This window comes from Pseudorca crassidens, chromosome 4 (assembly GCF_039906515.1).
Source record: "Pseudorca crassidens isolate mPseCra1 chromosome 4, mPseCra1.hap1, whole genome shotgun sequence".
In the NCBI taxonomy this organism is placed as follows: Eukaryota; Metazoa; Chordata; class Mammalia; order Artiodactyla; family Delphinidae; genus Pseudorca; species Pseudorca crassidens.
The window spans coordinates 3,599,127-3,613,649 of NC_090299.1; the positions used below are offsets into that span (position 1 = coordinate 3,599,127).

Genomic DNA, 14,523 nt, shown 5'->3' on the forward strand with positions numbered 1-14,523 from the left:
GACAGTTCCATGAAGATAACCTGAAGTAATCCAACCGTTTGATAAAACCCATCGAAAGAAACACTGGTTTCTCTCATTGATCTTTTCAGCAGTGCCTTTCTCTGTACCTGGGATGTAATTACTATTATTAAACAGTCTCATGTTGCTGGGATACCATGAATAACCCCACCTGGCCCCAGGCGTGCTGGGTCTCCTCTGGTCTACCGAATCCACCTCATTCTGTTCTCTCCACGAGGAATTCAAGTCCTAGAAGGGAGAAACTAATAGGGAGGAAGGGGTATAGTTGATCTATGTACAGCATTGTAAGCATGCGGATATTTGGGTTGGCTTCATCAGGAAAGGCTTCTCAGAAGGGTGATTGCATTTCGTGAGCTGGCATTGACGGCTCGGTGAGCTCCCCTGGCTTCGGAACTTCAGAGATTCCTCGGTTCCCCAAACGTTTGTTTGCGGGAAAAACAGGACCTGATATGGGACGGGGGAGAGTGGAGGGGACAGTCCAGTGACCAGGAGTGGGAGGAAGTTGGTGAGGCTGGGGTGTGTTGTGCTGCAGGCATGGCTTTTAGCTGATGCTCTTTTTCTTTCTCTCTCTCTGGTTTTTTTTAATTAAGTAATTCATTCATTCATTAAATTTTTGGCTGCGTTGCGTCTTCGTTGCTGCGTGCTGGCTTTCTCCAGTTGTGGCGAGCGGGGGCTACTCCTCGTTGCTGCGTGTGGGCTTCTTATTGCGGTGGCTTCTCTTGTTGCGGAGCACAGGCTCCAGGTGCGTGGGCTCAGTAGTTGTGGCTCTCGAGCGCTAGAGCGCAGGCTCAGTCAGTAGTTACGGCGCACGGGCTTAGTTGCTCCACGGCATGTGGGATCTTCCCGGACAGGGCTCGAACCCGTATCCCCTGCATTGGCAGGCGGATTCTTAACCACTGCACCACCAGGGAAGCCCTCTCTCTCTTTTATTTTTTAAAACTTCCCCATCCCTGAGGATTTTAGGAATCTATGCAGAGGACTAGGGAAACTTTGTCACAAGGCTTTTACTTTTCTCATGTGATGGCCTAGTCTCTTTCCTTCTGTTTTTCATTCACAGCTTTTTTTTTTTTTTTCTCATAGGGAATTTCAGGTCGAATTTATCTCTTCATTCCCTCCTCTTTTTCTTTCATCAAACTTTTTTTTAGTCGCTGTTATGTGCTAGACATTGGGAATGCCAGCCTAAGTGAGACAGAGCCCCTTCTCTCAAAATGAGCCTGGCTCGATAGAAGAAGCAGACCTGCGGGTCCAGGATGCCCGTGACCAGGGCCTGAGTGCAGTGCGTGGCCCGTGGAGGGGCAGCCGCGTTGTGTCCCATGCAGGAGGGTCCGAGCAGGCTTCCTGGTCACGGGGGACCCAGGCTGCTCATGAAGGATGAGTTCCGTCCAGCCGAGAGGGGAGCACACCTTCTCCAGGAGATACCTGAGATCTGACTGGAGCTTTGTAGATCCTTCCCCCTTTGGAAAAAAGAAAAAAAAAAAGGAAAGAAAAAAGACAACTGTGTTTTGCATAAAAGCTTTTGCCAGAGATAGGTTTCTGCAGGTAGTGTTTTGTGGGGTTTAGCCTTCTAGTCTGAAACAAGGGCCTCGAGACCCTTAGCTGTGTGTGTACAATTGAACGCATTTTCGTGGGAAGAGAGCACACGTTGGCATCCTCGTTGAGCTGTCCCAGTGGGCGTCGCTTTCACACGTTCTGGGCAGAGATGGTGGCTCAGCCGTGCCTCTGGAGCTGGTGGTGGCACTGGGGCTTCAGCCCGAGCTCCCATCAGATGCACAAGCCCAGGAGTTTTCCATCGCATTATACTTTTTACCAAGAGGGAAGAAAACGTCTCCTCCTTAGGTCAGATAAAAGTGTGCCTTGTCAGCTGAAGGCTTGATAAACACAGGGGAGGTGAGGGAATAAAGACCTGCTGCAGAAAAAGCAGCAGTGAAATGAGCATGAAACGCAAAACTGAGGGAACCTTTTCTGCTTAGAGACATTCAGGAGGTGCAGGTCACCTGGTTGGTGTCACCTTTGCTTACGTTTTCACACCTCAGACTCAACAAGGAGAAAAACATTGCAGCAAGCTCTCTGGGTTTCTTCTTTTCCTTTTTTTCCTGTTTTATTCTGCAACGTGGACCTCACTCCATTGCTTTTTCGTAAAGCGGCTGGGCAGCAGGATGGCTGGAAATGCTGTCCCGGCCTCCTGTCCGTTCCTGGCTCCCATCCCAATCCCAGAGCAAGCCAAGGGAATCTGGATGTGTCTGCTGAGATCGTATTGCAAAGTTACTACACAGATAGCTGGGGCTTTGGCATTGCTTTTTTATTTTTTTCTCAGAAGGCACTTGGGTTGAACCCAAATTGCAGCTTAGTTCCAAAAAGAATAGAAGACATTTTGAAAGCTTTGCCTGATAGCTCTTCATTCACCAGAGTGTAAGTTGCACCAACCCGGGAGCTTGTCTGTCTTGTTTGCTGCACGTCCCCAGTGATCAGAACCATGCCCACCTCCTTGCAGGAGCTCAGGAAGGACGGGAGGGACAGCGGGTGGCCGCAGGGGTGGCCGTGATTGCCAGTAGTGCCGCAAGATGGTCCTGACACCTGCGGGTCTGGGCCAGGATCCCTTTCTGAGCTCTCAGCGTAAACTGTACAGGTGCTGGCAGTGATGACGTGCTGGTGACAATGTACACGTGCAGGTGCTGGCTGAGGCATCTTGCATGCAGGGTCACGTTCTCTCTTCACTCAGCCATAAATACAAGGCACGTCATGTTGATGCGCCTTCCTTGCTAGTGAGGATGCCGAGGTGAGAGAGGTGATGCCTCTCAGCCAGTACTGCCGTGCCTGCCTCACAGAGCAGTCAGGCGCCTTCTCAGACTCCTGCTGCCGCCCGCCCGCGCCGGCCTTCCTGCGCCCTCCCCTGCTTCTCTAGAGCCCAGCCCGCCCCGTCTCTGCGGAGTCCTTCCTCTGCTCAGCTCCTCCCTAGGTGTCCCCTCCGGCCATGCCCACCGCCTCCCTCCCTCCTGCTCCCTCTTCTTGGAGGTGAGCTCTTCCGGTTTGCTTCTGGCTTCCCTGTCCATCGCAGCTCAGACTCTTCCAGCTGCTTCTCTCCTTTGGCCCCACCCCATGTACTGACTGGCTCGAGGTCTCCTCCTGGGTCTCCGTCCTGCTTTGTCTCACCCTCGCCCCGTTGGCTCATTCCGTCCATGGCCATGAGCACCAGCCTGTTGACAGTGATCCCCTGGCTCCCGCTGGCCTCTCCCAGCCCATCTCCTGGCCCCTGGTACTCTGGGTCTTCCGTAAACTCTTCACATCCACCACAGGGCCTTGCACCTTGTCCCCTCTGCCTACAACCCTTTCCGCCGGTTCTTCACGTGGCTGCATCCTTCTGGTCATTGAGCTCAGCTTTCAGCTTACATGTCATCCCAGGAGGGCCTCTCTTGATCTAAATCAGCCACCCCTTTTTGTTAAAGACTCTCTTCTATTCTTTGTAGCGCTGACTGCTGTCTTACCTCCATTTTTTGGTGATATTCATTGTTTATCGTGGTATCTAACTTTTACTGGAGCGGAAGCCCCATGAGGGCAGGACTCTCACGTACACCGTTCCCTTCTGTATCCCAGAACCTCTGTCAGTACCAGGATGGGATAGACATTTGGTGAATGATGAGTGAAAGAATGAACAAACGAGTGCCTGGCATCCTGGAGCTTAAATCCAGATGCCTCTGACCCCTCGGAACTTTCCTACCGCACCTCCTGCCTCTGCTTGGACCCTTGTGTAACCATCTCTGCCCTTGTGCACTCACCACAGGTGGTCAGAGAGATCTACAGCGGCTGCAGCGGGCCAGCAGACTCGGAATGTCCTCCCCCCTCCAGCTCCCCGGTGCACAAGGCAGAACTGGAGAAGGTAAGGGGCGTGTTTCTTTCTAGGAATTAACCTTACAGTTAACTTGGACCTTCCTCGAAGTTTTCATAACACCTCTGATATTTCAGCACTTCTGGTTGAAAAAAGGAAAAAGATAGTGCAGCCCTGCTTCCTCTCTGCCTGCTCTGTACGAAGCTCACACTGGCTGTTTTACAGACTGCATGGTTAGTTTTATGCTTCCCAGCTGTAGATTCAGGAATGGCTGCAAACCTGGCACAGGATTTAAGGTGATCAAGGTCACCTGCTGTTACACAGCAGTGTGAGATCCGCAGGCAGCTCTGTGTTCTTCTGGAATACAGCAGGTGCTTCGTCAGTGCACCTTCCCAGAGGTTTATTCCCAACAGACGGGTAACACTTCCTGTCCTTCTCTGCTCTGTACTTGGGCGCCGTGAGCACGCAGCAGGTGGGTAGGGCTAGCCCTCCTGCCAGAGCGCATGAACCCGCCACTCCTGCTGTCTGTCCCTGATGGAACTCTGTTGCCTGTATGTGCTGAGATCTCGTTTCCATGGAGATCCCTGGCTTTGTGCCCCACCGTGTTCTGTCGGTAGCCTCTGTCTCAGGAACTTTCTGAGCGCTCCCTGTTTGGCCCCTGCCCTGCCGGTGAACACATCCTTCTTTGTCTATTCTTGTTTTAGTCAGGGTTCTTCAGAGAAACAGAACCAGTGGGGTGTGTATGTATGTATATTATAAAATATACACAAAATTTCAATAAAGATAAAATTCTACATATACAATTATATACATACTGAGAGATTTATTATGAGGAATTGGCTCACAAGGTTATGGAGACAGGTGAGTCCAAAATCTGCATCGTGGGGCCTTAGGCTGGAGACCTAGGAGAGCTGATGACGCAGGTGAAGTCTTTGGGAGGACTGCCCCCCACCACCCCTTGCTTGGGAGGCCCGTTTTTATTTTTTTAATTCAGACCTTCAACTGCTTGGGTGAGACCCACCTACACTGTGGAGGGCAATCTGCTTACTCAAAGTCCACCAATTTATTTTTTTTATTTTTTTAAATTTATTTTATTCATTTATCTATTTATTTAGTTTTGGCTCTGTTGGGTCTTCGTTGAGGTGCACGGGCTTTCTCTAGTTGTGGCGAGCCGGGGCTACTCTTTGTTGCGGTGCACGGGCTTCTCATTGCAGTGGCTTCTCTTGTTGTGGAGCACGGGCTGTAGGCACGCGGGCTTCAGTAGTTGTGGCACGTGGGCTCAGTAGTTGTGGCTCACAGGCTCTAGAGCGCAGACTCAGTAGTTGGGGTGCACGGTCTTAGTTGCTCCACGGCCTGTGAGATCTTCCTGGACCAGGTCTCGAACCCATGTCCCCTGCATTGGCAGGCGGATTCTTAACCACTGCACCACCAGGGAAGCCCCAGAGTTCACCAGTTCAAATGTTAGTTTCATCCACAAACGCCCCCCAAGTTGACTTATAAAGTTAACCTCACAACCCTCACCCTGATATTGTGACATAGCAGGCCTATTTCTCTTTTTTTCCTGATTACAAAACTAATGCCTGCTCACTGCAGAAAATTTAGAAAGTAAAGAACCAGAAATAGGATGGATAAGGTCACTTAGGAGTCTAGAGCTCCTCTCAAAGCTCTGCATGTCTTTAAACCAGTTTTCTTCTATTCGTGTGTTTCTTTTACAGTTTGGATAATCTGATGCATAAAATTTCTTATGCTGCTTTTTCCTTTTTTCTTTTCAGTTAAGCTTTATACTATTAGCAGTTTTCCAGGTTTTTGAAAACACATAACATGCAACGAGCATGTTTGCATTTTCATCACCTGAATAATATCCAATTCATATAACTCTATTATTTATGTACCCCCCCACTAGGCTCTCTTTTTTCTTTTCTGAGTCGTGTAAAATAACCTGACACTTTTGTGTAAATCTTTGCTGCTTCTCTGACTATTACCTTGGAAGAGATTCCTAGAAGCTGGCTTACTAGACCAAAGGATAGAATTTTTAAAGATTTTGATTCATGGGACTAAGCAAGTTACTTTCCGAAAGTTTGATCCTACTCTGTTTCTCATCAGCAACACGTCGGGGCTCTTCTTTCACCCACTCACGCGGGAGTTGGCAGTTCTCTTACTGTCTTGGTCTCTAAGGTGGCATTGTTAGTGCCTGGCCGGACCTGTTGACCCAGATCCCAGGGGTGCTTCCTGGCCTGAGAGCTGGGCTTTTAGTCCTTCTATCACTGGAATGTGGCACACACTAGGGTCCCGCTAAAGCCATAATTCTTTTACTTTGTCTCTTGCCGGTACCACTGGGGGTTACTGGCACCTGCCTGCCATCTTGGCCCAGCACTGCCTGGACCTCTTATCACGAGGTGAGCGCGTGTGTCCCTGTGTTCTGGTATCATCCGGATATTTTGATTGTCTCCCGGCTGGCCAGTCTCTGTGGCCCTGGGGTGTAATTTGAGGTTCTGAGGAGGGGTGTTCTAGAGCCAATTCCTTCACTGTGACTCCACAGGGTCTCTGGTTGGAATGGAAGAGGTTCTGCTCAGAACTACGTTTCTTCTCCTGAAACTAACCTGGAATCCTAATTAGGCTCCTCAAATCCATATATTAGGATTAAAATAATTACGGGCATCCCTGTGCCCTTTGATGGCTTTGATAGTAACTCATCTCTCTGTGTGTATTTCTGACTGTATTGTTGTGAGCAGATGCTTGACACTCGCCCAGTTATTGGTGAATGGTGGGGGGAAATTAAATGAATGGTGTAGGATTTATTTCTGGAAGGATAATGTGGCTTGGTGAGGGGGAATATTTTATGTACTCCTAATATTTCGTTGGCCAGAAAAGTTAGTTTGGGTTTTTCCGTAAGATGTTACGGAAAAACCCGAACAAATTTTTTGGCCAACCCAATATTTTTTTCAAAATTATTTGCAAGAAAAAGTGATTTGATTGAAACAAGCTTGGTACTATAGCGTGTGTTAGTATAACCTCAGCGACTTTTTTCTTTGTTCTTTCGATGCTTTAAAAGCCGTTGTAGCAAACCACCCAGGTAGCCCGTGTTACAGTTGGGCCCTGTCTCCAGATTACTAGGAATGCAGCCCACGTTTTCTTTCGCTTTTGAGATGACTTTTGATTGATCCATGATGCAGCACTTGGTCAGTGTGGCCATTGTAAGAATAACTTAATCTTTTGATCCTCACAGAAACTGTCTTCAGAGAGACCAAGCTCAGATGGGGAGGGTGTTACAGAAAATGGAATTGCTGTGTGTAACGGAAAAGAACAAGGTGAGTTCTGTTCGTGCCAAAAATATATATATAAAAAGAAACAACCCAAAACAAAAGCACTGCAGCCAGGTCTGTAAACTCTGTATGGAAAATGTCCTCGGTAGTTCAGTTATGCAGATGTCATCATCCTGTGTTACACTTGCAGAAATCCAGAGAAACCCCTCTGGTTGGTACTCCTCCTCCATGTCTTTCAGTCCTACCAAACGTTGGCCTAGGTTTTCTCCCTACTGTTTTGATATGGGCCCTGCGTATATTTTAATTTATGACTTACAGCAGGTTACTTCCTCACCTGCTTTATCACTGAGACACATTTGCACTGGGGGGCCGCCAGCATCTTGCTGGGAGACGTGATTTTCAGGGAAAAGAGCTTTGGATGATGAGACCGGGAACCCCCGTGCCCATCCCAACGCTGCCTTTGCTGGAGCGCGAGATTGTGAGCAAGTTTTTCCTCTTTGGTGAGCCTCAGTTTCCCCATCCTTAAAATGAGGAGGCCGGACTCACAGATTGCTGATCTTTTTAAAAAAGATTGTCTGGGGCTTCCCTGGTGGCGCAGTGGTTGAGAGTCCGCCTGCAGATGCAGGGGACACGGGTTCGTGCCCCAGTCCGGGAAGATCCCACATGCCGCGGAGCGGCTGGGCCCGTGAGCCATGGCCGCTGAGCCTGTGCGTCCGGAGCCTGTGCTCCGCAACGCGAGAGGCCACAGCAGTGAGAGGCCCACGTACTGCAAAATAAAAAAAAAAGATTGTCTGAAAATATCTTTATTTCACCTTCATTAAAAAAAATTCTTTTTTAATTGTGGTAAAATACAGATAACATGAAATTTACTGTCTTAACAATTTTTAAGCCCAGTTCAGCGGCATTAAGTATCTTCATAGTGTTGTACAACTGTCCCCACCGTGGGTCTCTAGAACTTTTCTCATCTTATAAACTGCAGCTCTGTCCCCACGAAACACTAGCTCCCCATTCTCCCCTTCCCCCGCTCCTGGCAACTGCCATTCTACTTTCTGTCTCTATAATTTTTTTTTTGCGGTACGCGGGCCTCTCACTGTTGTGGCCTCTCCCGTTGCGGAGCACAGGCTCCCGACGCGCAGGCTCAGCGGCCATGGCTCACGGGCCCAGCCGCTCCGCGGCATGTGGGATCCTCCCAGACCGGGGCACGAACCTGTGTCCCCTGCATCGGCAGGCGGACTCTCAACCACTGCGCCACCAGGGAAGCCCTGAATTCTTGTTTTTTTTTTAAGTCAGCTTTATAAAGCTATAAATTACATAGAGTCAAATTCACCCTTTTTGGTGTACGGTTCTTTGACAAACACATGCATGTAACCTTCATCACAATCGAGATGTAGAACATTTCTATCACCCCAAAATGTTCCCTGGCAACCACTGGCCTGTTTTCTGTCCTGTAAGTGGAATCATACAGGGTGCGACCTCCTGGGTCTGGCTTCTGTCACTCAGTGTATTGCATTTGGGGTGCGTCCACGTGGTGGGTCAGTAGTCTGCCCCTTTTCTAGGCTGAGAGGATTCCAGTGTGGATGGACCAGTTAGTTTATCCACGCCCCGACTGAAGAACAGCTGGGCTGCTTCCAGGTTTGAGTGGTTTACAAGTAAAGCCGTCGTAGACATCCACAAACAGGCTTTTGTGTGAACACGTTTTTATTTCTCTCAGCTGATACTGCAGAGTGGGACTCTGTGGTCACAGGCATTCGTGTGCCTTCTCACCAGCCTTTCATTGTCATCTTTGTTTTGTTTTGTTCTTTTTATTTTAGCCATCTTAATAGGTGTGTAGTGCTGTGTAATTGTGACTTTAAAACACATTTCCCTACGACTAACAATGTCGAACATTTTTTAGTGTGCTTTTTTGCCAGCCGTTTATTATCTTTGCATATTCTCACTGGATTTTTTTGTTCATGCTGATTTCTGAGAATTCTTTATCTATTCTGAATGCAAGTCCTCTGTCACAGCGGTCCCCAGCCTTTTTGGCACCAGGGACCAGTTTCACGGAAAACAGTTTTTCCACGGCCGGGGCCGGGGCGGGGGATGATCCAGGTGGTAACGCGAGCGATGGGGAGAAGCTGTAAATACAGATGAAGCTTCGCTCGTTGCCCGCCACTCACCTTCTCCTCTGCAGCCTGGTTCCCAACAGGCTGCGGACCGGTGCTGGCTCGCGGCCTGGGGGTTGGGGACCCCTGCTCTATCAGATGTCTTTTGCACACATCTTGTCCCAGTCTGTGGCTTGACTTCTAGTTTCCCACGCAGTGTGTGGGCCCAGAGGAGGGGTGGGGTTAGTGGGTGGTGAGGAAGTTTTCCCTGTGCAAGGCCAGGAGCCTCTGTGCTTCCCAGGTGAGTAGTTCTGCCTGTGCAGTTCAGTTGCACTCAGTCGCCGGGGTGGTGCAGGTGTCTTCTGGCTCAGAGACACACAGAGGTCTCCTGGCCTTAAACCAAATAGCAATCCCGGCCACTAAGAACCTTGGAGCCTAAACCATCTGGGCTATTGTGATATTTCAAGGTTCACGCCAGAGGGTCGTGATCTCTGCCTTGGCCCATGTGATTTTCCAACTCGGTTGCATCTTGAGTGTAATTTTAGTTCTTTCCATCGGAAGTTATTCAGTGGAAGGTATCATCTGTGTCTTCACAGGACACATTATGTGTAATCAAAGCCAGGAAAGCTATCTTTAAGTTTTGCCCTGAAACAGAACATACAATCTGAGGGTTCCCGCTCAGACACCGAGGCTCAGCGGGCATTGCTTTGGCTGGTCTCTTTTCTTGTTTGGGATTTCCTCTCCCAGTGTCCCTGCATGAAATTAGCTTCTACAGAATGATATATATATGTGTCTAGATATACAGGTAAGTGAATATGTCTGATATTCTTCTGTTTCCTTTTAACAAGAGCAGCCTTCTATGCTTTGTAAAGGTGACCTTGGTTGAGACACTTTTTGCCTGGCAATGGTGCTTTGCCTATAGTAGACCCCCAGTGAATAGTCACTGAAGGAAGCTAACAGCTTAAATACATTCTGACCGTCTACCTTAGCTTTTATCCTTGCTGTGCTGTCTTGATTACTTTGCAGTTGAGAAGTTCTAGTAAAGCTCCCTTGATCCCAGCCATGTCGTGACTCAGACAGATTTCTCTGCTGGCTGCATGGAAGAAATCCCCAACTCCTGCAGTTTCTCCTAAATGTTAGACTGTCCAACTGTACATGGACACGATCCAGATTCTGTGACCAAAGCCGCAGGCAGTGACTCTAAAACTCTGGTTTCTTCTGTCAAGGTGTCAGGCCCTGGCACACAATGAGCCAGTATGGTGCGATTTGGGGTGAATCTAGTAGAGCTGCTCCGGATACTGCAGCTGACATGAGCAGAGAGCATTGAGTCCCTAGGGCTGAGCTGTGTGGAAGTGACAGCTGTCCCCAACTAGCATTGAGCACGTGTACCATTTAATCACAGGTTAACGGGTCTGTTGGTAGACTTAGCATATCAGTAGTTTGATGATATTCCTCCCACCTGCCTAAATACCAAAACACCTAGACTCCCACTTATGTAGGATTAGAGGGAACCATCTGGTTTTATGACATTTACGGCTTTAAATGCTGCGAATTAGCTTTGCTTCAGTGCCTGTCAACACCGCCTCCACTCCAGCGTGCCACGTTGACATGCCATTTAAACTCTGCAGCCTTTCTGTTGTACACTTCAGTGAGTTGAGAGTTCTGAGTTTTTAGGTTTCCCTTCATAATTCTATTATATGTGCTAAATTTTGACTTTTGTTTATTGAACGGCATCAACATATTCTTGTGATTTCGTTCTCACGTTCCTACATCCTTTGGCTTTTTCTTCCAAGGACAGCCTCACTTTTGCTTTTGCAAAAAAGCAGTGGACATTCAAGGAATTAAAAGTCTTCATTATGTCCTTTCTTTGTAGCCAGAGCCCAGCAAGTCCTTTCCCAACAGGAGCAAATCCTAGTAAAATTGGAAGTAAATCTAACAGCCTGGCTTTCTCACTTGTCACTTTGAGATGCAGGGAAGGACTGACTTGTGCTGCTGAGCTTCCCAGAAGGTCCCTTCCGGGCACTGAGTGTCCTCGCTGAGAGGATCTTCTTTTCTTAAAGCTTATTAGCTTGAGTGGGGTTCTGGTCAGAGATCAACTTCAGGCTCTTTAGAAACAGCTAAGAAAGCTCATCCACTGCTGCTTTCACTGTGGGTTTGGTTGAACTGAAGTCAATGATACAGGTATTCCAACCTCGGACTCCATGTCTGATGGCAGCTGGGGAGGAGATGTGCCTTCAGACCAAGAGCAAAGTGGTTTCTTGGTGCTTTATTTTACAAGGGGTTGCGTGTGGTGGGAGAGTGTCAGGAGCGGGTGGGAGTGACAGTCCTGTGTTTCTAATATGACCTGATTTGTTTAAAATAACATAGAAGTGCTTGTACTAGTCAGCTCAGGCTTCCATAACAAGATACCCCAGACTGGGTATTTATTTAAATACCCAAATTTATTTAAATAAACTGGAAGTTTATTTCTCACAGTTCTGGAGGCCAGAAGCCCAAGATCAAGGTGCCGTCAGTGTCGGGTGCTGGTGAGGGCTCCCTTCCTGGCTTGCAGACGGCCACCCCTCACTGTGTCCTCATGTGGCCTTTCCCCACGAGTACACCAATCCTGTCGGATCAGGGCCCCATCCTTAAGACCTCATTTAACCTTCAGTGCTTCCTTAGGGACCCCATCTCCAAATACAGCCACACTATGGGGTTAGGGCTTCAGCATGTGAATTCTGGGGAGATGCAAACATTCAGTCCGGAGTGCTGATTACCCTGAAGTTTAGTGCGGCTTCTTTTTAAAACTATAATGTAGCACCTCCTGCCTTAGACATTGTTAACTGTCGTTTCTTTCTAGAGAGGAAATTAGTGTTCAAGCACAGTGACTGGCCTCACAGGACCTCGCTGAGTCCGTGGGGTGGGGTGGGGGGAAGAAGACCTGCAGAGCCCAGATGAGGCAGACCTGGGCGAGGGTGGATGCGTGCTGGCCTCGTTCCGTGGGCACAGGGCGGCTGGCAGAGTGGAACTAGAGAAGGGGACGGCTTCCCCACCCCCCCACTGAGAGCAGCTGATGTGGTAGAAAGGAGGGGGGAGGGCGTACGCTTTTAGAGGGTAGGTTTAGGAATGAGGCCCATAGTTTATAATCTCACATCCCTGAATCCTCTTCCTCTGAAGTTATCCTGTGTGATGTTCGTGCATGTTCTGTGTCCACAGGGAGAGGGGTGGGGAAGGAATTCTTGACTTTCATTACATTTTCCGAAAGGTCCGTGCCACCCTCTGAGTTACAGAGGGGTGAGGGGTCCTCCTGGAGAGGACCGAGCAGGGGCCGTTGGGGGTCTCGGGGGTTCAGGTGATGGTGTCTGGCCTTGATGCTGTGGGTCCCTCCGGGGCCCTCTGAGCGAGGCCCTTGGCCCCAGCAGCAGGCACAGAACAGCCCCAGGTGACAACTCACCTGCCAGAAGTGCTCTGGCGGGAAGGGTCTTGTCCCTCAGTCCTGGACCATCCTTAGCACCCACTCTGGTTCTGCACCCGCTCCCCACCCCCGTGATTCTGTCGGAGGTCGTAGGCAAAGCCCGCAGGAGCTGGAGAGAGCAGATTGCCGCCACAGGTCAGGCACAGGATAGCAGCTGGCCGCTGGCGCTCAGTCGGCTGGGGTCCGTGGACTGTCGTCAGCTGGGCACGTAGGTCCTTGCGCACGGCTGCGTCTTCTCAGGCTCTGTCCCTGCCCGCTGTCGCTTACCAAAATGTGGGTTCAGAGTTGCCAGGCCTTCCCGTTTTCCAAGGGGGGCCAGAAGTCACTCATCTTCGTGCAGAACATTCATGAATTTTGTGCATACGGTTTAGCACTGCAGGCCAAACAGAACACACGGGGCTGGAATGCAGGCTGCTGGTCTAACAGCTCTGGATGGGGCGGAATCCCACGTGAGTCTGACAGGTCAGTGAGGGGCTGGTGGAGGCTCGCTGAGTCCCCCTGCCCCCTTACCTGCCGGACCCCTCCCTGTGCAGGCCAGGTTGCAGCTGCCCGAGCCTGTCTTGTGTTTCTAGACGTGTCCGGCTCCTTCCAGCATCACAGGCTCTGTGTTAGCTGATGCTCTTCTTGCCCGGACGGCTCTTCCCTCGGGTTTGTGCACAGATGCTGCCTTGTACTGATACTTAGTTCCTCTGCTTCCTGACGGCCCGGTCACTGTACCACGTAACCCTAGTTTAGGTCTACAAAGGCCTTTCCATCATCCGACCTCCTTCAGGGGTGTGTGTGTGTGTGTGTGTGTGTGCGCGCGCGTGCGTGCGAGCACATGTGTACATGTGTGTGCGTGTGTGCGTGTGTTCTCAGCCTGCTGTGGAACCCAAGCTTCCTGGGAGTGCCTGTTTTCTGCTTTGTCCTCTTGTATCTAGACGAGTGGCTGAGGCACGGCAGGTGCTCAGTAAGTAGAAATTTGGGGAAAGAAAATCGGCCGTGAGTCACGCTTTATTTTGATGTTTCTTTTCAGTTAAAGTCTCTCGTTGAAACATGCTTTTTTGTCGTCACCTTTCTTCACAGTTAAGAGGAAAAAAAGTTCCAAATCAGAGGCCAAGGGAACTGTGTCTAAAGTCACCGGGAAAAAGATCACCAAGATCATCGGTTTGGGAAAGAAAAAGCCATCGACGGATGAACAGACCTCCTCAGCGGAGGAAGATGTGCCTACTTGTGGTAAGACGGGGGTGCGTGGGGTTGCCAGGTCTGCACCCTCTCCCCGAGCACGCGGAGACCCTCTCCGGGGACACCTCTGCGTCATGTTCTTCTAAGTCTTACTGATTGGGCTCTTTGACGTTGGGCTTGTGATCAGTTAAATTGTGGAGAATGGATTGCATCTCACTGCTTATTAATGAAGGCCTTGCAGGCGTTTGAGATGATCTCTGAAGTTCTCTCAAAACAAAAAACAAATTCTCTCTTTGATCCCGTGAGGTTCTTCCAAATCCCGTTTTCTTTTTTTAACTTTATCTTTTGTTGTATATTTATTTAGTTAGTTAGTTAGTTAGTTAGTTGCACCGGGTCTTAGTTGCGGCAGGCGGGCTCCTTAGTTGCGGCTCAAGGGCTCCTTAGTTGCGGCAAGGGAACTCTTGGTCGCGGCATGCACGCGGGATCTAGTTCCCGGACCAGGGATCGAAGCCGGGCCCCCTGCCTTGGGAGCACAGAGTCTTCACCACCGGACCGCCAGGGAAGCCCCCAAATTCCTTTTAAGCGTCTTTAAAGGGAAACGTACGCATGGGCGGTTGGCCAGCGGAGGCGGGTGTGTAAGAGCGTTTACAGGGTCCCTGGCAGCCCCTTCCCTTGGCCTGACGTCACACGACTCACCTTTCTGGGGCTGCTCCACTT

The 14,523-nt window shown here is 49.7% G+C and overlaps 1 protein-coding gene across 3 annotated transcripts in view; it reads left to right on the forward strand.

The window, feature by feature from the left end:
• AFAP1 (actin filament associated protein 1) overlaps window positions 1-14,523 on the forward strand; it is a 153,234-nt gene that overhangs the window by 94,532 nt on the left and 44,179 nt on the right. For all 3 annotated transcript variants that reach the window (XM_067735023.1, XM_067735022.1, XM_067735021.1), the window contains 3 exons: window positions 3,797-3,892; window positions 7,068-7,149; window positions 13,708-13,857. In XM_067735023.1, coding sequence (XP_067591124.1) covers window positions 3,797-3,892; window positions 7,068-7,149; window positions 13,708-13,857 — 328 coding nt within the window. The remainder of the gene's footprint in view (window positions 1-3,796; window positions 3,893-7,067; window positions 7,150-13,707; window positions 13,858-14,523) is intronic.